The sequence below is a fragment of the Sorghum bicolor genome, chromosome 5, assembly GCF_000003195.3.
Source record: "Sorghum bicolor cultivar BTx623 chromosome 5, Sorghum_bicolor_NCBIv3, whole genome shotgun sequence".
Lineage (NCBI taxonomy): Eukaryota > Viridiplantae > Streptophyta > Magnoliopsida > Poales > Poaceae > Sorghum > Sorghum bicolor.
Window position 1 is genome coordinate 68,189,365 of NC_012874.2, and position 21,895 is coordinate 68,211,259.

General features: G+C 44.5%; 3 protein-coding genes across 6 annotated transcripts; all 3 read right to left on the reverse strand.

Moving 5' to 3' along the window:
• Positions 2,633 to 4,710, reverse strand: LOC8068335 (polyol transporter 5). Its single transcript, XM_002451129.2, has 3 exons — positions 4,252 to 4,710; positions 3,821 to 4,167; positions 2,633 to 3,725 (listed from the first exon to the last, which is right to left on the reverse strand). Exons 1-3 carry the CDS (start codon positions 4,382 to 4,384, stop codon positions 2,748 to 2,750), a joined length of 1,458 nt encoding a protein of 485 aa, XP_002451174.1. The 5' UTR covers positions 4,385 to 4,710; the 3' UTR covers positions 2,633 to 2,747.
• On the reverse strand, positions 7,583 to 9,651 carry LOC8079152 (stress-associated endoplasmic reticulum protein 2). Its single transcript, XM_002451130.2, has 3 exons — positions 9,478 to 9,651; positions 8,298 to 8,454; positions 7,583 to 7,867 (listed from the first exon to the last, which is right to left on the reverse strand). The coding sequence occupies exons 1-3, from the start codon at positions 9,478 to 9,480 to the stop codon at positions 7,821 to 7,823; spliced, it is 207 nt and encodes a 68-aa protein (XP_002451175.1). The 5' UTR covers positions 9,481 to 9,651; the 3' UTR covers positions 7,583 to 7,820.
• LOC8079153 (OBERON-like protein) lies at positions 10,631 to 20,129 on the reverse strand. Of its 4 annotated transcripts, none has more exons than XM_021461200.1 (5): positions 19,826 to 20,129; positions 19,458 to 19,545; positions 18,490 to 18,682; positions 13,833 to 15,089; positions 10,631 to 11,592 (listed from the first exon to the last, which is right to left on the reverse strand). In XM_021461200.1, the coding sequence occupies exons 1-5, from the start codon at positions 20,116 to 20,118 to the stop codon at positions 10,931 to 10,933; spliced, it is 2,493 nt and encodes an 830-aa protein (XP_021316875.1). In that variant the 5' UTR covers positions 20,119 to 20,129; the 3' UTR covers positions 10,631 to 10,930. The 4 variants fall into 4 exon arrangements, with proteins under 4 accessions (XP_021316875.1, XP_021316874.1, XP_002451176.1 ...); XM_021461199.1 differs by having other exon boundaries at positions 19,458 to 19,548; XM_002451132.2 differs by lacking the exons at positions 10,631 to 11,592; positions 13,833 to 15,089 and adding an exon at positions 16,951 to 17,460 and having other exon boundaries at positions 19,458 to 19,548.

A 21,895-nucleotide genomic window follows, 5' to 3' on the forward strand; every position in this document is an offset into this window, starting at 1 on the left:
TGAAATAAGAATAAAAATCATAGTACAGATAATATTATTAACTAGTTAATTAGACAATTCAACATCTAATCTATAGAATATATTAAGGGTAGGCAATAATAAAAATAAAAGATATGAATAAAATATTAGAGAGATCTAGATTTTATTTGTATAAGAAACTATTAGAGATTAATATGAAATAAAAATAAAAATCTTAGTACAGATAATACTATTAACTAGTTAATTAAACAATTCAGCATCTAATCTATAGGATGTATTAAGGGAGTTATGGGAAGGTTGGAGGGTGCCAGGCCCCCCTCAGCCCCCCCTTCCCTCCGCCACTGCCTGGCGGCGACGTCGAGGCAGTAGATCACCACCACTGTGGTTCTGCAGTAGTCGCAAGTCGTGGTCCCTGTACCGTCGCTGTTTCCACCCACCAATTTTTCTGCTGTGATTCCAATTTTCAAATTCAGGACGTGAGAAGCAACTAAGAGACACCACAACTTAGGTCTTCTAAAAAATTAAAGAAGCAAGAAAACATACTAATAATGACCAATTCACCCGTGCACCTAGAAGCTTGTGTGTCAATTCCAAGTTTCTAACGCGCAAAAGATTTTGCAATCTAGTTCAAACCTTAATTAATCTAGCAATTTAGAAATGTAGATTGCAAGATATCTCATAAAGCAAGTCCTAAATGTAACAGAGGGAACAAGGAACCTAAATTTTCCGAAATTTTTAAGAATTGGCAATTTTCACTAGTACTTATAGCGCACTCGAGAGAGTATCACTCCTGCTTAGTCTACGTGAAGAGATCAAGTGCTCTTTGTAGTAGGGAACACTACTACAAAAGTTATTTTCACAGCCAGACCGAAGCGGGGGGCATTGCCACCTCAATCACAAGGTTTTAATAGATAGAGAAATTTAGAAGCGGGCAAAGGTACCTCCACTATAGCTGCTGTTTCAGGGTGTGTTAGGATACTCGCCTCTATAGTTTTTGTGTGCTGACAGATCAAGACTAGCTAAGCTCTTAGATCTTTTTATATTTGTTCAGTATAGCAAAACCTGGTACCATGGGGAAAAAAAACCCAATTGTCTGTTGTCCACTTTACTTCTAGCATTTACTTTCATTATGATCTTGCTTGCTTAGTGATTGTTTGTTCCTGAAGTTATCTGGTGACAACCGACAACTGACAAGGATTGTTCTTGTAGTATTATGCTCCTTTGTTAATAGATCTTTAACATTTCCACATTTAGGACAATACTTTTAGTGTGCAATTGACTAAGGGCATGGCTTCATGTGGTGTTAATACTAAGGTGTTTGTTAAGTTTGTAGGGTTAGCCATGCAAGTGGGTTGAAGTAGTTGATTTATTAGCAGGTTATGATTGTTGCATTAAATTTTTGGAGACCGCTCCCCGCCTCCAACCATTGTTACATTTGATCCCTATATGATGTTTATGACCTAGATGTTTTATAGCCTTGTTGTGAGGGGCGGAACTTTTTCTTGCTAACGATGCTAAAGGGACACTTGTAGACAAACATGTCGCATTAGCATCTACTACAAGCTCTAGCATCCAAGTCTCGTAATTGACCATAGTTAACTGCCTAGTTGATCTAAGACAACTATAGCCTAACATTTGGGGCCTAAACTTGACAACTACTATGGGGGTGTGTAGGCTTATGGACAGCATAGACTTAGATCTCGGTAAACGTTGATTGTCAGTGTGGACCCATGCTATGGGGATGTGTAGGCAGTCAAGGCGCTGAAAGCAGTGAACTCGTCGCCTTCCTAATTGGGCAGTCACTAGTTAACTACTATTGCTCAACCTATCATTACAACTTGGGAGGGCGCCGGGGGCTAGTAGAACTGGTGGACTGATTTTCAGCAAAAGAATTTAAATTTATGCAAATTTGAGAATAATTTGAAAATTGAACAAAAATCTCAGTTGAACAAAAAATAGAACAAGCAAAATATAAATAATTAGCAGAGGTGACAAGTAGAACTGATATTCATAGGTTCTCGACGAATATCAGCTAAATTTTGAACCACCTCCCTCTTTTATAATATTGGCATGAAAAAATTCAGTCCTCACCGATAAATATAAAATTTCAGGAATTTCACAAATATTGGGTCAAAATTAAACAAATTTATATAAGACCAATGAAAAAACACAATATATCACATAAGTACAGCAGCAGCAGTAATCCGACAGGTGATGGTAGAAGAGCTGCATATGCTAGAGACAATTGAAGGTATGAGTGAGTAAATTAAATAGAGTTGAAGAAATTAAGGCTTTGGTGAGGCTAGAGGATATGGAGAGTCATTTTAGAGTGGTTTGGTGTAATTTTGGAGCAAAACATGAATTTAACTGAAAAAATTTAACCCATATAAAAAAAATTCACACCCTAACAAAAAAATACAATGTTTCGGAAATTTTGATGAAATTTCACAGAAATTGTAAACTCTCTCGGAGTCTGATATTGAACTGCACAAAGTCTATTAGCAGCAGGCAATTTCTTTTTTTTCATTAATCTAGTATTGTACTGTTAGTTTCTTGTTGGCTTCAAGGAAATTCAACTTCCAACCAATTTTCTGTACCCATCCCCCTGTGTGTCTCTCTTCAATTATCACATTAAATGAGAGATCGCTGGATGTGAATTGTCATGGGCCCTTATGAGCAAATCACAAGGGACTAGTGTCAAATTCTTGGTTGAACAACAATCACACCAACAGTTCACTGTCTAATTTACGCCAAAAAAAAAACTATGATCACTTGGCGGCGAAGAGCACGTCCATGTCCTCCAAGCTCCGCCCACTAGTCTCCGGCAGCTGCAAGTACACGAACACGAACGCGGCTGCCGCCACACCGGCGTACAGGAAGAAGCACCCGGGCATGGTGATCCAGTCGGCGAGCGAGATGAACGTCATGGTCACCAACGCACACGTCACCCGGTTCACCGCAGTGCCAAGGCTGGTGCCCTGCGCGCGCAGCCGCAGCGGGATGATCTCCGAGCTGTACGCGGGCGCCAGCGGGCCGAACCCGACCGAGAACGCGGCCACGAAGGCCAGCACCGACGCGACGCACGCCGCCGTGCTCACCGTCGACGTGTCGCCGACGCAGAGCGTCAGGCCCAAACAGGTCAGCGTCACCGCCGAGCAGGCGGCGCTGGCGAGGAGAAGCGGGCGCCGGCCGACGCGGTCGGAGAAGAGCGTCGCCACCAGGATGAAGCATGTCTTGACTACTCCCACGGCGATGGTGGCGCCGAGGATGGCGCTGTTCGACGACATGCCGGACTTCTGGAACACCAGCGGGCTGTACAGCACGATGGCGTCGATGCCGGAGGCTTGCTGGAAGAACAGCACGCCGATCACGCAGACGAGGATCCGGCGCACGCTCTTCGTCGGCCGCAACAGCATCTCCTTCCACACGGCGAAGCCGTCGCCGTCGCCGGCGCCGCTGCTGCCGGCTGCCCGCGGCGCCTCGACGGCTTGCTTGATCTCCTGCAGGCGGAGGTCGGCCTCAGCTAGGGTGTCCGAGGTACGCACCAGCACGGTGCGCGCGTCCTCGTAGCGCCCGCGCATCATCAGCCACCGCGGCGACTCCGGCATGGCGAGCACCCCCGCGGCGAGGAACACCGGTGGGAGCGCGCCGACGGCGAACATGACGCGCCAGCCGATGTGCACTGGCAGGCCGGCGAACGCGTAGTTCGACACGTAGCTAAGCAAGATTCCGACATTGATAAACATCTGCAGGATCGAGACCACACGTACGCACATCAGACAAAAAACATCTGAAAAGAGGAACGCATGATGACATGACAACGATGGAGTCATAAACGTACGTCTAGCAAGGACGACAGGACGCCGCGCGTGGACGCCGGCGAGATCTCGGCGTTGTACACCGGCGCGACGACGCGGGCGAACCCAACGCCGACGCTGGTGACGAAGCGCGCGGCCACGAGCGCGGCGTAGCTGCCGCCGGCCGACATGGCGAGCGCTCCGGCCATGAGGAAGGCGTTGGCAAGCACGAGCGTGCCTCGGCGGCCCAGGAGGTCGGCCACCCATCCGGCGGCGAGGATGGAGACGAGCATGAACAGGTTCATGGACCCCGTCAGCACCTCGATCTGCACGTCGGAGAGGCCCAGGTCCTGACGGATGAACAGCTGCGCGCCGCTCATCAGGGCGAGATCTGCAAGCACACGCAGAGCGCTCACCATGATCACCATGACATCGAACACATGCATGCAAGGCAACTACGAGATGGTTGACGTACTGTAGCCCATGAGGATGGTGGTCATGGAGGCGAGCGTGGCGCAGACGAAGGCGAACCTGTTCCGGCGTGGTGATGCGTCGTCGGCGGTGAGGGTAGTTGAGTGGAGCAGCGGCGCCGCTGTCTCGTCCGCCATGACTCTGCTTTCTAGCTTTGCTCGTCGACGTCAGTGTTGGCCGTGGGATGCAAACAAATGCAACATTGTGTATATTCTACTAGTGTATGTGTGAACTAGCAAGCTGTGAATATATGACAATTATTGCAAAAGCATCAGGACTTGAATTGTAGAGACAATATATTTAACATGTGGCTAATATGTACAGTATATGTTTTCCACGAATGGGAATTATATGTCTTCAACTACTACCCACTCTTCTTTTTCTGCCGACTGCCGTGATGATTTGGATGGGAATCCAACCGTGAAAGTCTTCTTCCATCACCCAATCCTCTTCATCTGTCATGACCATTTTCTTTGTTCCTTTGCCCTTGTGTGGTTTTGTGTCACTAGACATTGACCTGTATCCCTGCATAAGTTATCAATGTAGCAGACATCTGTATTTTAAAAGATATATAAACATTATATGTGTATTGATTAATTTGGTAATAAGTCGTATATAATCTGATGGAAACTATACATTTTTTAACTACACATTTTCGAATCTTATATTGTATATTAACACTCAAAACTATTTCAAATGAAAAGTTGTTAACAGTAAAGTTGTAGATCTCGCCAAGTAGAACAGCTTTGATGTTGGCATTGTCTTCATTCCGCATTGTTAATCATGTCAAATCCGATCCAAGAAATTATATTGAGTATTTGGACATGTAAACCATCTCAAATTAAAAGTTTGTCAACTATACAACTCTATAATTTTGATACAAAGTTTATATTAATTAATCTGATGTCGTAATTAGATCCGACAGCACAGCATTACCTGTGCGTCTAGAGTGGTAAATTTAACTACATCAAAATTTGGACACTCCAGCGACCACCGGCGCCTCGATCGATCTTTGTCCTCGGCCTCCTCGCCATCATATCTCACGCATCCTACCTACCGCCACCGTCAGGTCAACCGCCGGCCGGCGAGTCGAGGACTCGATCGAATCTTGTAGTTGTTGCCCTTGCTTCGATCTTTTTAGTCGATCGTTTCTTTTATTTCTCCTGTAGCTTTGAGAAATGGAAAAATTTAGAAACGTAAAATGTGCCACGTACGGAAGGAAATTAAAGTTGATCGTAATCAGAGTAGAGTCTGAGTGGGATGCATGGTATCGTATCGTATCGTATCGTATGTGCGTCACAGGATCATCACATATCGTGGGGTTCCTTGCTTGATCTTGATGGTTACTGCATGAGCATCCATCATGGCTAGCCTTGTTTCGTCTTACTTAATTAACTCATGGTGAAAGTGATCGATGGCAATGATTATTTTATACTATATTACATGTTACTTCACCTAATCTAGATAGGGTCCGATCCCTCTCCCCTCTCCCTCCTGAATTAAACTGATGAATAATGCATGCCACCAACCAGATCGTACTTCAGCTTCAGCTATACCGAGGTCTGTCCACTGGGTCGATCGGGATCGATCTTTGTAGCTTTCGCGGAGGATTCATCGGTATTACTCCCTCTCCCTCCCAAAAGATAGATAGATATACTTCTGAAAATAATTTATGCAGTCAAACGATTTAATGTTTTGCCAACTTTGAAGGTGAAATGACAACGACATGTTGTAACTGCAAGTAGTAATTAAAATAATCACTTTCAGGGTTAATCACCGGAGCCATTTTTTTTTATATATAGAGTAAGGAGTTGGAGCCTCAAAAATGTTTCTTCTCCCCTCTCACAAAATTGACACAAATTATTACAAAACTGCAATTGGAGTCACGCGTGCCAAAGTTTTACAAATTTGTTTTAACTTCACCATAAAAGCTACTCCATGTGATGAGCTAGAGCCCTATCAAAAGGAGTCTTACTGTTGCCGTTTTTCTTTTCTTTTAAGAACCTTTTGACATGCAAAAATGTCCCGACAGGGGAATTGGGCTACACCATCTCAAGTTACTGACACCAAAGACGTGCTAGAAAATATTTGTGTGGCATGAAGACGACAATGGCAGCGCCCTGCTGAAGCCAGACAGGTCGGGTCCCCAAATGTCACACCCCCAAAGTTTCAATTTTAGGTTGTGAGTATAAAATGATTTTATAAAATTTCTAAAAAAAAACTCAAGATTTCATTATGGTGTTTATAATTTAAACAGTGGAAAATGTGTTTTCCTCAAATTTTTGGAATTTAATTTAACATGTCTGTTGCATTCATGTTGGGTGGATTAATTTTATTATGTGAAAAATATTTATTAAAATCTCTATTATGCCACGAAAAGGCTTTTATCTATTTTTAAAATTTTAAAAAACAGTGATTGGAATAACTTTGATAACTTGTTTGCCTCAAAAATATTTGAATTACAGTATCGAACTGAGTTTACTTGGAAAAGGTCAAAACACCCTTCTCTTACTGATGATGGGCCTTTTTCAGCAGGCCAACCGTCCCCTCCCGCGCACTCTCCCTCCCTTCTCTGGGTTGCGCGGCCCGCCCCCGCTCTTCGGCCCAGACCAGCAGGCCGGCCCACTCCTCCCACGCGCCCCCTCTTTCCTTCCTGGGCCACGGCCCACTCCTCTCCCCTGGTGAATCGGGCCATGAAATCAGGCACCTAATCCTAGAACCAATTCATCCGAAACCGAGTCTTCCTTTTCTCACTTCAAAAAAAAAAAAACTTCCTGCATGCAAATGCAAGTGCCCAGTCCAGGACGAACGCTTCAGCAACACAAACCCACGGACGGATTCATTTTTCAATTAGCAATCGATGGCAGCCGATGAATCGATACAAAGATAGTACGAAGGTTACTTTTCGTGTAGCCATGGAGACGGACTAAGGGAGGCCATAGCCGAATTGCCGAGTGAGAGCACATAAAGGCAAATATTTTAACGAAACACAACACAAGAACATATATAGAAAAAGAAAGCTCTGAAGAACATAGTTTCAAGCATCCAACTCCTCGTGGCATACTGGCATTTTGCTTCGAAACTTTTACAGTCTTCATTCAGCTAGTTCCTGTTCTTACTGACAGTCTCTGTCACATTTTTTTTCTGAACATCACGATATCATCAAAGATAAAATGAAACCTGATTATCCAAGCACATGAACTATCAGTTCAGGAGACCATAGCTAAATCACACAAGAATGCAACTTGGTGAGTTCAGCTACTGAAACTTCAATTGTCACAAGCCAACACAGGTGACCAAAATTGGCAGAGGCATAATATCTTAGAATCGCAACGAAAAAAATCCATCACCAGGGAGATTAAATGAAACACTGTAGTACTATCCAATTATCACTTTATATAAGGATATAAGGTACATGATTCTGCTTTACAGTTCAGTTCCAGACTCAAGGATCACCAGATGAATGGAATACAGGATGCAGTGACACATGATATTTTAGCTGCTACCCAATTCTAGTTGGATGCAAGTATAACAAACAGATCTCTAGACTGGGGATTAGATGTGACAAGGCTTTTAAGCCATCCCACCGCTGGTCGCCGTCCTGATAATCTGAAACAACGCTGCAAAGGCAAAAGAGGCAAAGCGTGTTAATTCATCTCTAACTGCAAATAAACTGTAGGGACAGATGGGTAAACACAGAAATGGGACAACCATGCAAGATGCAACAGCTCAACTAAATTATGCTGTGTATCCTGTTTTGGGGTTGATACTTGGTATAGTTGGCAATTTGGCATCAAATTAAATACATGTGCAGTGTTAGCACTAACATAAATTCTTGTTTGTTCATCCATAGTATGTTAAGGGAGCTACACTAAAGAAAAGCCGCCAAGTGGTAAATCTATGGCCATGGAGGCTACAAGCTAAACTTCTGGATGAACCATATACATATTCTTATAGAAAAAAGGCTCGCCAGTGTGCATTCTAAAGTAGCATGTCACCAGCATAAAACAATAGAATATGAAAAGAATTTGAGAGGGTTGAAATGCATACATGATCCAATGACGACAAAGATGAAGAACCCGAGCACTACAGGGCCAACAGGGTAGTCATTTCCCTTCTTAACAGTGGTCTCAGGGACGGAACCCCTCCTGGTGATGTTCTTCTGGAACTTGGCAGTCTTCCTGTCAGCAAGGCGCCTTGAAGTAGTCTGTCCAAACAAAACCCACAAGTCAGCATATCTGAATACTCAGTCAATCTGATACCTACTTAACACGGAGTGTCAAGCAATTAGCAAATGTATCAGTAGTTTTTCAGATTACATGCCGTTGCCGCATGAGGTTGAATGAAAAATAAAATACCGTCCTAGAAGAATATATAACACAAAATAGATGGCCTCGCAACCATTTCAAGTACTATCAGCTGAGAGGAACACACCAAGGTTCAGTTTTCTGAACCATATGTCATTCCCAGTTCTGTAAACGAAATGGGTCAAAACAATTCTTGTGGCGTACTGTAGTCCACCTCTACTAAAGGAATAATAATGCTCTCTTATCGATCGTTTCTATTCCCAAACTAAACCACTATGCTCAAAGTGGGTAATAACATGAAGCATTTCCATCTCTAAACTACAACAAGCTCGTACATCCTAAATTAGATGAGGGCAGTTCAACAACCACCAACAACCCTGAATTTTGCAAAGTTGTAACCTTCGTCCCCATGTATCCCCTCAAGAACAGCATACCAATTTGGTAGCAGCGCGGTTCTGCTCACAGAAAGTTGAGGCCTACAAAAGGGTCACTGAGACCTAACATGGGCAAATCCTCCTATCCGTACCTGGCGCTAGAACGCAATTCCATTCCCAGCGACTTATCTCCTAGGTACCAAAAACAACCATCCGATCTCGCGATCCGTGGGACACCTCCGCGATCCGATGGTCTAGATCCCAAGGAATCAGCAGAAGCAGGTGCCGTCCAAGAGGCACACGGATCAATCCAGGGCGAAGATCTCACAAGGGTCGACGAGGCGAAGGGATCGACCGTACCACCACCGATAGGTAGGCGAGATCCCTTACCTATCTTATCTATTATCCCGCCGCGCAGAGGGAGAGGAACCAAGAGAGAGAGAGATCTGGGCTGGATCCAGGATCTCCCCCCACCCAATTCGGACCGAGGAGGAGGACAAACAGACGCCACAAATCCACGGCGAAGGAGAGCGGTTCGGAGTCGCTTACCATGTTGCCGCCGCCGGTGAGTGAGTGAGTGAGCGACGTCGCCGGACGGAGCCTGCAGCGGTGAGTGGGGGAGCCGGGAAGCTGCACGCAGACGCAGGGAGCACGAGCGCGCGCGAGAGAGAGAAGGGATCAGGACTTCAGGAGGGATGTGTGCCCGGATTTGGGCAAGGCGAGGGTGTTTTATAGGGAAGAAGAAGAAAAAAAAAAAAAGTTGGCGGTGCGACCGCGTGAAATGAAAGAAACCGTGGACCGGGCAGGGGAGGCCCCGTCTGGTTCCGTGGGCCCGGACGGTCGAGGGCCGTCGGTGCCACCTCGAGATCCGCGCGACAGAGAGGTGGTTGACTTGGCCTATTCCCCGGTGTCTGTGGGTCCCGCACGGTTGGGCCTCCCGCACCCACGCGTCTCCTCCGCCTGCACGAGCCGTGTTCGAAGAAAAAAACAATTTTACGACACTACGGTATTTTCGTTTGTTTATGGTAAATTATTATCCAATTATAGACTAATTAGGTTTAAAAAATTTGTATTGTAAATTTCGACTAAATTGTGTAATTAGTTTTTATTTTTATTTATATTTAATACTTTATGTATGTGTCTACAGATTCGATGTAGCTGAAAATCTTAAAAAAAAATTAAGTTTTATATAGAAGTAAACAAGGGCTAGGAGCACGACGACGTGCCGTGGACTTGTTCCCCCGCCGGCGACTTGATCCCGTCCCCGTCCGCTACGGTACGGCGGCGCAGGTGGCGACGGCGACCACGTCACGTGGCGTGCGTTGTGTTACCACTCTCGTCGGCTCGCGGGGCCGTGCCCGTCGGAGCGTCCCCCGGAGTCGGTCGGTTCATGCCCGCACGGCACAGACGGTCGTCGGTTTCGTTGGACACCCACCCGTGTGCTACGTGCCTTCACTTGAGATTATCTACGATTAATTAATTAAGTATATATTTTGCTCACAATAAATTAGCGAATACAACTATGACTTTTTTTTTTTGACAGAAACGAATAGACTCCTAGTGCCAAGGGGGGCTCCCGATGCCAAGGGGGGCCTCGGCATCACGCCCGGCTGACCATGACCTTTGCTTCAGCGAGGCTCAATGACGTTGCTTCCACATCCCATCCACACAATGGCAATCTTAACCAGCCCAGATAAACATCTACTGCAACACTTCTGCAGATATTAAAAAAAAAACGAACAGTTCAACTGTATAGCTACGCTATTGGTTACACTCTAATTACCAGGATACAATTGTCATACAACATCACATAATCAGTGAACCAAATCACTACTAAACAATGCTGCGCTCCTACAGTCATTTTTTTTAAAAAAAAAAGAAATGCAGTATACATCCATCATATAAAGTTACCACTACTCCAGTAGTTAAACAACCACGTCTACCAACAAACAATCATCAGATCGATGGAGGGGCAAATGCCCGCGCCCAGCCCACGTCACGGCTACTTGGAGCGTGGCCCGTCCGGCTTTGCCGACGGCATGCTGCGGACGTTCTTCAGCAGGTCCTGGATCTTGGACAGCATCATCACCTGCGAGGGTTCGCCACCAGAGCTCCCACCCCTCATCCCAACACCACCACCGCCACCGCTGCTGCTCGCGACCTGCGGCGGCGCGCGCTGGTTGTTCTCCTGCAGCTTGATCTTCTCGAAGATGAACTGCTTCTCAGCCTCGGCCTCCTCGAGGCGGCGCTTGAGGTACAAGCTCGCGAGGTCCTGCCCGGCCTCCTCCGACTTCTTCTTGGCCAACGCGATGCTCCGCAGCCGCTCGGCCTCCTCCTGGGCCTCGCTCGCCTTCAGCTGGAACATCTCCGCCTCCGCCTGCTTCAGACGGATGATGCTCTCCAGCTCCTCCGCCTGCTGCAGCTTCCGTAGCCGCTCCACCTTCAGCTCCTGCGCCTCCCGCGCCTTCTCCTCCAGCTCACGTTCGCAGGCTTCCACCGCGAGGTGGGCGCATTTGTACAGTCGCAGTTTCTCCTCTGCTACAATCTCCATCTTTCTGACGGCTTCTTGGACCACCTCGGCGATCCGGTTGCAGGCCTCTTGGGGAGTGATCAGGCGCCCTGGCTCTTCGTTCTCAAAGCTCTTGGAGGTATCAATATCCAGCTCTGGGAAATACAAGAAAGCGTTGCATGTGTTCAATTCACCATTTAGGGGAAAGAACAAGGGAACATATCTAGTGCAAACCACAACCTCCGTGAAAACCTGTGCAAACCATGGCAAAAAAGTTGTCTAAATTCATCAAAAAAAACACACATGTAGATGATTTGATAATACACAACATTGTAAAATATCTTGTCCAAACTCAACTTTGTTTGTGAGATATAAAAATAACAAATTTCAAGCCAGAAAGGTGTCCACAGAATTTGCTAGAAATTTGTTATTTTTATATCTCACAAATGAATTCGAGTTTGGATAAGATATTTTACAGGGTTGTGTATCATCATATCATCTACATGTGTGATTTTTTGGTGAATTTAGATGACTTTTTTGCCATGGTTTGCACAGGTTTTCACGGAGGTTGTGGTTTGCACTAGATATGTTCCCAAAGAACAATCACAAAAACAGGAGATATGCTGGACATACATTCACATGGAAAACAATCACACTTACTATCTTTTCCATCGGAAACAATTTATACCATCCAAATAGCCTAAACATGCAGATGCAGCAAAACCACAAACCCAATCTAATAAATAAATGAGCACGCCCCATAGAAAAATTTTGATCAGTTTCAATTGGCAAAAACTACTTCGTACAGAGCAAGCACAGGCCAACAATTCAAGCTAGTCAAACTAGTGCACTGAAAAATAGTAGCAGGGAGATCTCTGCCCCAAAAAAAACAAAAACGAGATTAAAGCCTGGAGAGCAATCATGGACATGTTTATCATGGATGCAGTAGCAGAATGAGTGTGTAACAAATAAATTAGCAAAGAAGCCTTAAATCACAACGTTACAGTTATGGATACAGCATTTACCCTATAATTGTTGCTAAATTGACTGGAAAGCAACTATGGTAGACAAATTTATTCAACTACAAGGTGAAGATGTCCAACTAGAATCGCTTGTGAGTGATTCTAAATGTAACATCTAAGTGCCTCATGCTTTGACTGTGAGATAATAGTTTCAATGGAAATGAACATCAGTAGAGCAACCAGACAACTGACTTAAAACATTATTGTTGTTTCAAAGTAACTGTCAAGTAAAACCAAGATACGGAGATTACATGAGCTGGATGGCAGTAACAAGCCAGGCAATCATACTTCCTGAATGTTAAACAACATGCTTTTAATAAGAATATCGTAGTGGAAACCTACATTTTTTTAGTAAATCCAAATAAATTTGTGGATAAAAGCCCTATTATCAGTGGCATTCAGAAATTTAACTTTCAAGTATTGTCTGTAGAGGCCCTGCAGTGCACTGAGCTACAAATTAGCTGGAGCGCAGACAATGGAAGATCACAGTATGGGCTAACACAGATTGCCTAAAGAACCAACAGGAGTTCATGTGCAATATGACAAAAAAAAGTCTCTCAAGTTGTAGAGCTAAACATGAAACAGGACAGCCAAAAAATTATGTACACTCGGGGACCGGTCTTATCTTCCAGCATTGAACATGAAAACAATAACAAACTTTGAAACTTCAAAGGTAATAGTTTCAATACATCATGCATTTCTATGCACAAACTGCAGCTTAAGTCCAACCTGAACAAAAGAACTACCAACTGAAATTTACCATGCAAACTAACTTGTCGCAAATAACAAGTACAGACAGCATACTGTGTATTTGACAAGTACTCCCTCCGTTCCAAATTATAAGTCGTTTTGAGTTTTTTGGTTCATACATTTTGCTATGTATCTAGACATATTATTTATCTAGGTGCATAGCAAAATGGATGTATCAAAAAAGTCAAAGCGACTTATAATTTGGAACGGAGGGAATAACAATTTTGCATCATTCCAATTATACCTATAAGCAATTAAAGTACAAAATCCCATACATCATGCATTTCTATGCACAAATTGCAGCTAAGTCCAACCTGAACAAAAAAACTACTAACTGAAATTTATCATGCAAACTAACTTGTAGAAAATAACAAGTCAAGACAGCATACTGTGTACTTGACAAGTAACCATTTTACATCATTCCATTTATACCTATAAGCAATTAAAGTACAAAATCCCAACCATAGTTACAGCAGGAAACAAGCAACACAGGTAATTCAATTCAACTAAGCATACAGATATGAATAGACCGAAATATGAGTAAATAAATTGCAGGATCATGAGTAAGCTATGTGTGAGTCATTCCATGTCACATACAAGTTAGGTTAACAAACCACACATACCTTGCAGTGCTTGTAGCAGAATTCTAGGAGTCGTTGATTCAGCAGAACCACTCCTCAATCTTTCAACTACTTCAGCACATTTTCTGAATAATTTCCTCCCCTTTGAGTCCTCACTTAGACGGAATATCTTGCAAACATAGTCGAGCTCGCGCAGCAAGGCATCCCTATCCCAACCAGGTGCACATTGCTGAAAGACATCCCTAACCCATCCAAACAGTTCAGATGTCCTCTGGCAGGCCTGGCACCGGAAAAGCATCTCGGCATGGCCAATGCCATTCTTAATCGTCTGCCCAGTCCCAATCTGTCCATCACGAATTGCACAGTCCGTGTGAGTCCAGTGTGAGCAGATATCACACCCAACCCAGCGGCACGTATTGACCTCAAAATCAAACTTATTGCAGATCACGCACATGCAGAGATTACAAAACCCATTCCTGTTGCTGCATATGTTGCACTTGCACTCCTCAGCGGGCACAGCACTCTGGCAGGCAATGTTGCGGCACCTCTTGTACAGGAAAATCTCAGCGAGGCAGCTCTGGGGTATGTCGACGCTCGGATGCAAGAACGCCTGTATCCCAGTCTTGATGGCAACCAGGATCTCCAGCTGCACGTGGTGAGCCATCAAAAGGACGGGCAGGGTGAGATCAACCCTGCCCTGAACAAGCTTCTGCAGGTACATGAACTCCTGAATCTGGTGCGGACCACCACTCCCTTCCAGAATCGACCGCAGCTCGGTCTTGGTCTCGTCCAGCAGCTCGTCACTCATACCCTTCATCTTCTCAGCAACAAGGTCCACCCGTTCTCGAGCGACCTCCCTGATAGTCATCCGACTGGCACTCGGCATCCTACTCCAGATGGCCTGCATCTCAGCGACGCCATTACCAACCACCTCCTTCTCCTTGCTATCAGCTATCCTCAGCGCCGTTATCGGTGCTGCCGCCACAGGAGGACCACCGGCACCGCCACTCTTGCCAGGCTCCCTTGGCCATGTCTCGCGCGAGCTGGCGCTCTCAGTGGCGGAGTCGTGCCCACCGTCGGAGTTGGACAGCGGCTCCTGCATATCCGGAGGCGAGCCGACCTGCTCTGGCGAGGCGGCGCGAGCCAGGGAGAGAGATGTCTGCAGCGTCGGTGCTCGGCCGTTGGGGCGCGGCGGCGGCGGCGGCAACCCCTGTTGGGTGGGCTGCTGCTGCTGGTGGTTGTGGAAGTCCGCGCCTGACGAGGTCCCCATGAGTGAATCAAAGCCTTGGTAAACCAAACCTGCAGAGGAACAACAGAAGCTGGCAATCAATGAACCAACAATGATCAGATTGAGAGCAAAAATAAAAGTCTGATTTTTTTAATTTTATTAGCGACCGAACGCACAACACAACACAACACAACTGGGACGCGTGTCTGCTGTTGTTACTGTCAGCTTGGGCAGAAAACCATCGCGGCAAAGCAAATAGATTAGCAGCGATTTGGCCCTGCCCCTGAGGCCTGACCCTCATCGGTTGGAGGTGGTAATCACGCAACAAATCACCACCAAGGAGCGACCGCGATCCCCCCGACCCCCACCCAGGCGGAGAGATTAGAACCCTGCCGCGGCGGCGGCGGCTGCTGCTGCGAGATGGGTGAGCAACCGGTAGACATCACTGAGCCGTAAAATCCTAGGCGAAAAGCAACCCCCAAAACCGATCGAGAACACCCCCTCACTCGCTTCCCATTCCCATCCACCCCACCTGACCTACGCACCCAATCCAGCAGCCGCAGCAGCAGCACAGCACAGCGCCGCCGGCCGAAACCCCAGATCCCGTCCGCCGGACCCCGCGCCCTACCCCCATCTGACGAGACAAGGAGCAGCCGCAGAAGCGCCAGGACGAGGAAGCACTCACAGCATCGAAGACGAGCCGCAGACGAGGAACCGCCGCCGCTGCCGCCGCCCTTGACGAAGAGGCCCGCCGCCGGTCCAGTTGTGTGTGGGGGAGAAATGGGACGAAATGGTAATGGGCAGCACAAGATGGAATGGAAGGGGAAGGAAGGAGTAACGGGCGGTCGGCGGTGACTGGCCGGTGAGGGTGACCGGTTGACCGCTCGGGATAGGGGGTTGACTGGCAGCCAAAACTGGGCCCACCCGCAGTGTCACAAGGTCTGCTGTGCCGCTGGCCGCTGCGGTGGAATGGAACTGGGCCCATGGCCACGTCCTGAGGAGGGGAAAGCTTTTCTTAAAAAAAAAAAACTACTCGTTCTCATCAGAAACACTACTTAATAATTTTTAAAAAGTCATAAAAACTTTGATCTTGACTTTTGATATTCCAACATATATGTGTATTCACGTTCTTAAATTGATTACAAAAAATACTACCATAATATATATAAACTTTTTAAAATATTTTACATGAAGATTGCTAGTCAAGTTAAAAGAACAGAGTTTGACACATGTAACTAGGTCTCGAAAAAAAAAATGCTTGATAGTATATCGCTGTCTTGGACGACTCTCCTACAATCAAGATGATCTTTATAACTCAAACTGCAAGATCCATGTGGAGCTTTAAGGTTGTAGATTAAAATAAACTAGTCAAAATAATAAATATATTAATTCCACAATAATAAATACAAATTGTTGAAGCGAATATCTTCAATGTTATTTCTTGTTTAGATGTAAGGCAAAATCTGTACACTTTTACATCTATACGTCTCTGTTCTGTGTTCTCCCCTGGAATTTCACCAGGAAGGTGAAGCAGAGCATGCCCAAACTTTCTAGCACACAGGACAGGATATCTTACAGGATGAGGATCTTAACCTGATAAAATCTAGGAGCACTAGCTATAAGAATAATATTTTTGCAGACCATCATACCGATCGATCACCAACTAATCACTGTCACAAAATAAATATTGCTAACGCGCCCGGTAATGTGCTTTCCTTTACATTGTTTATTCATCAGATAAGCAATACCATCTGCTGCAACTAGCAGACACTTTTTACTAAGGCAAGCATCAGCACCACAATCTCCCATGATCCTTATTTTATGGAACCACTAGCTTGTGCCCAATCAATATAGCAAGCAGCATCACAGCGACCCTTATTGTTCATGGCAGGCAATGCCATCTCTTATAGCCAGGAAAAAAAAAAAGGAACATTTTGAAGAAGATACTCAGGGAATTTTAAAGAGCAGCCATCTGCACAACATCAAGAGCATATGTATGTTTGTCGTCTACACCATCTTACCATCTCGAACTCAAATCCACAAACCCTATACATGGAAAATAAACAAATCAAGAAACACGCACACATCACACACGACGGCTCTAAGGGGAACACCTTTCAAGAACATTGAGACCTATTGCTTGCTATATGGTACACAAGGAGAGGGGCTTTAGTATAGGTACAGCGCTGGAACGACAGGGATGGTGGCAGCATGGCAAGGCAAGGCAAGGTGGCTGACAGCGAGCCTGCTAAGCTTCCAGCATCAGGGAGACGACACGGGACTGCCAGTTCCGCGGCTGAGAGCGAGCCTGCTAAGCTTCCAGCTTCAGGGATACAACGCGGGACTGCCGGTTCCTCTTGGCCACCCGCACGAACACAACTGACAGGCATGATGGCGCCCACCACGGCCTGCGGACTTCCTGCTCCCCTTTCAGGCAGGCAACTGGCGAGAAATATGACTAGGAGTTAGATGAAACAATCAAGCATGTATTTTACTTTACGACGTGCAAATGCAAAACAGAGAGAAGCTACTACAAGATTATCACCAGATTGTAGGAAAGCCAAATAAATCTCAGTTGTTTCAGGTTCCAGGAGGAACGTATTGGTCAAAAGATAAGCAATGCAATCTGACTGATAACACTTATCATACTTTTACAGATTAAAATAGATAAGTAGCTTTCATCATATCTCCCTTTTGCCTTGTACCCATAATTTTATTTCTCAAAGTAAATGATTTGGTGACTGAATTTTCCATTTTTTACTTCATATATACTAGTCTTGGTTACCGTTGGACTGTGCTAAATGTACTGGCCTCTAGCTGCACTCTGAAGATTGGAGCTCTAGAAAATCAAGATAGACCTGTGGGCTGTGGCTGTGGCACTGTAACCCTGCTGCTAAAGTCATAGCTGAGCAGTGAAATGTCATGGTCATAGGTCATCTTAGATTTCAGGTGATCAGGTCATGCCTAATCAAATCATCTGTGCATGTGCAGGTGTTTGACAAGGAAACCCCGTTACCTACTGACATCATTGAGGACAATATTAAACATTCTATAACTAAACCATAAAGTTTGCACACAATAACTAATCATTAGTTAAACGCCACCAGAACCATAGCCTGATTTTTTCCCTATGTTGCTAACATAAGGTCCAGGTTCTGCAAAAAGAGTTGCTCACTAGGAGCACATATTTCAATACCACATGCCAGGGATGTCTTTGCTTCAAAAAATATAAGCCTGAAAATTAAGCTGCTAGAACTTTACAGTATTTCATTTGTTCAAGATAAAAGAAGTATTGCTAGGGGAAAGACCATATTTCTTCACTGTTTCACACATGTCAGAAGCTGTGCAAACTCAAATGGAAAATGGAAAAAAAATCTGGAACTGTAATGGGAAACATATAATAGAAATATGTATAGGACTGTAGGTAAACCCTTCCTGAAGCACAAGAGTAGAAGCAGCAGAAATTTGAACCTTTGATGCGTCTCAACTCTTTACAGAGGGTGATAAAATCTCCCCGTTTCATATGACACCGTCTTATAAATCGAAGAATCTGTTCAGTAGTGAACATCGACAGGCTTTCTAGATACTCTCCATTGACGCCATTCTCTTCAAAAGCCTGTCGATAGCTTCCAAGATTTATTTCCTCCAACCATAACCCTACATCCTGCAGCACAGTTATGGCCCATGTCATTGTACTTAGATCTATTTGTAAGCAATGATCTATACTGAGTCTACTGAGTCTACTGTCAGAGAATGACCATTTAGTTAAAGTCATCGCAAATCTCTCATTTGCACTTGTCTAAAAGCCGGAAACCTACATTAACAGTAAAGCTGGAGAAGGAACAGTTCATGCTTCACAAAAGCATGTTCCTTGCCAGCATCCCAATTATGTTATCCACAAGCAAAATTATATGTTTTCTTCCATTAGCAGTACAGTTTGAGTGCCATGGTATGTGAAGCTGCAGAGACATGTAAATGATCCCCTCAGCAAATTAGTAAAAGAAGTTACAGAATGAATTCTACAAAAGCAAAATAATCAGCAAAAGTTGTAGGGGCAACTATTTCCAAATTTTGTACTGTACTACCCACACAAATATATATATAAAAAGACAACATCTAAACAACAGAAATTTATGATCTTACCCCCACAAAAGAAATTCAGTAGTTGGAGGAAAATAAAAGTTAAGGCAAAAGGTACTCCCAAGTACCATAGAGTGAACAATGACTATCCCAAATTCCCAAATCCCTTATATTGGGTTAAAGAAGCAAAAGATTCACACTTTATATTTCTTTTGTTACCCAGCACCCGAGTGTCCTAAAATTCGCAGGAGATCAATCATGGATTTTGACATCCAAACTACTGTTATTCATGAGAAGAATAGAATAGGCAATATAGTTCACCAAAATTGAAACTAATAAAACGATAGAAATCGCAGCACCTCCACAGTCCAGATGAAGAAATCCAGCGGCTCCGGCGACCGCCCCCGGCTCATCTCCGCCTCCCTCCCAACCGGTGGCGAGGCCCTCCTGCTGCAAACAGGTCACCCCCGCTCAGATCAAGAAACGGCTCTGCCATGAGCCAGAAGCAGGGGCGGACCCAGTAAAGGACATGGGTGTACACATGTCACCCAATACTTTTTTTCCCAAAAAAAAAGGGAAAAATGGAAGTTTGTAGGCAAACAATACATGTATCCTACACTTGTAATTGAATCAGATCAGATCCGAATACAAATAGCTTGGGTTTGCGACAGTTGCGCGCTCTGTCTCCCACAGCCACAGCAGGAATGAAGGAGAAGGTGAGGCGTACCTGGCGGCTGCTCGTCGCCGGCGAAGGTACGGAAGATGGAGGGCTGGGAACCTGGCGTAGGGCGGCGGCGGCAGTGGCCGCCCAGTCGTCGCCACCAGAGACAGACAGCGCCCGGCGGACACGGGAGAACGACGAGAGTCGAGAGAGAGAGAGAGAGTGGAGAGTATGCCGGGCAACCAGAGAAGAAAAGGCCACTGATTTCTTTCAGAACTGAACACCTGTTCGGGCAAAAAAAAAACTGATTTTTCTTGACAGCCTCTTTTTCCGAAGAGAAGGGCTTGGGCACAATGCATCCTTTGTTATCTTTTTAGTGGTTTTTTCATGTAGCCGATGCAGTCTTTACTATCTAACCATGGTTTTATTAAACACAAAAGTCAGAGTGTAGTCTTTGTGCCGAATTCAATAATTAATTCTAAAATATTGGACATGCTATAAGATCCAAAATTTGGAAACCAATTCAAAACTTGTCAAAATCGATGAAAAACATTGACAGTTACCCGTTAGGCGTAACAAAGGATTTAGATTTATTACCTCAAATCTTCAAAGTCATCACAGGTAATAATATCTTGAAGAAGATTATATTACTTTACTGGTACATTTATTTGAGCTAAACTCTGAGTAAATTTGATATACAAATTACGGGAAAACGAGGTGGACCTCTTTTTACCACCAGCCGACGTACTCGAGAGGAAGAATGAGAGGAGCCTAAGAAGAAGAGGAGCCCTAGGTAGACAACGGTGATGCTCGCGTTCCGTACGTTGCCCCCCTAATTGTAATTTTTTTTTCTTGACAACATGAACTTGATATAAACCTGAAGTAGAGTTTATTTTTTCCCACACGCATATCAAGTTACGCTACTTACCCGTACATGAATAAATCAATTTCTAAATTGTCTTAAATCAATCTTTCTTATATTTGGCAGAATTTATAGAAAGGAATATAAACGTTTCTGACAATAGCCTTGCATATTATAAATCTTACCTCTATATTTTTTCATCAAACAGATACAGCTCCACAAACTTGCTTCAATAAAAAATGTGGAGTCATGAGAACACCTAAGAATGCTCTAGAAACTCTAGTCTTTTATGGAGCTGCTCCAAAGTAAAATTTGTCGATCAGAATTTGTGGAGCAGTCTTAAAAGGCCCTAAATGAGCTAGCTTATTGCAAAATGACCTCCTTTGAGAGAACTCTCCCAAGTTCCGCTTCTCGTAACACGTACTGTAACAGGCACTATTCATGCTACCTAAATTTTTCTCTCTTTATCTACATAAATTAGGAGCAAGTGAAACAATGCATGTTTTTTTTTTTGGCTTCACCGGCTCTGGCTCTACTACATGGGACGTGGAGAAGATAGAGCCCACGGACCCTTACCAAATGGTGCTAGGATACATGTTTCCTTTTAGCTTTCTACGAATTAATAGTATCATACGTAAACACATGCTCCACAGTCTCCAAATTAAACATGTGCTATGACTGCAAGTTAATTTCATTCTTAGAATGATCAAATTAAAAGGATACTGTGATGTCGTAGGGTCGCCAGATTGGGGAGCATTTTTTGAATTGAAAAGGCAAAAAGTGCCAAACCGAGAAGAGGAGGACACATTAGATATATGATGAGGCGCAGGGGACCAGAGAGCTTTGGAATTGATTCTTCAGGTTTTTCCTTTTTGTAATTCTTTGGATCTTGAAATTGGTTGCATAAGGGGGACCATGATCATGATTCATGAGGTACGTACGTTGAATTTGACCCGAGGACAGCTCAACAAATTTCTAGAGAATATATACTGGTGTACAACACTACAAACATGTAGTTCATTCATGTATAATAAGTCGGTTAGCAAAGGGCCTGTTTGGTAGAGCTCATTTAATTCTGATTCTCTATTGTAGCTCATTCTTTAAGAGAAGTGATTTTGTGGTTGAAAGTGATTTTCTTTGATTTTTTATCATAAACTCTCAAAATTACGATGGAGAATCACTTCACAGGAGAAGCTACCAGCCTCTTAGTTTATTTCAGAGAATCATTTCACAGAGTAGAGAAACACTTTTTCTGAAAAACTGATTGGCATGCT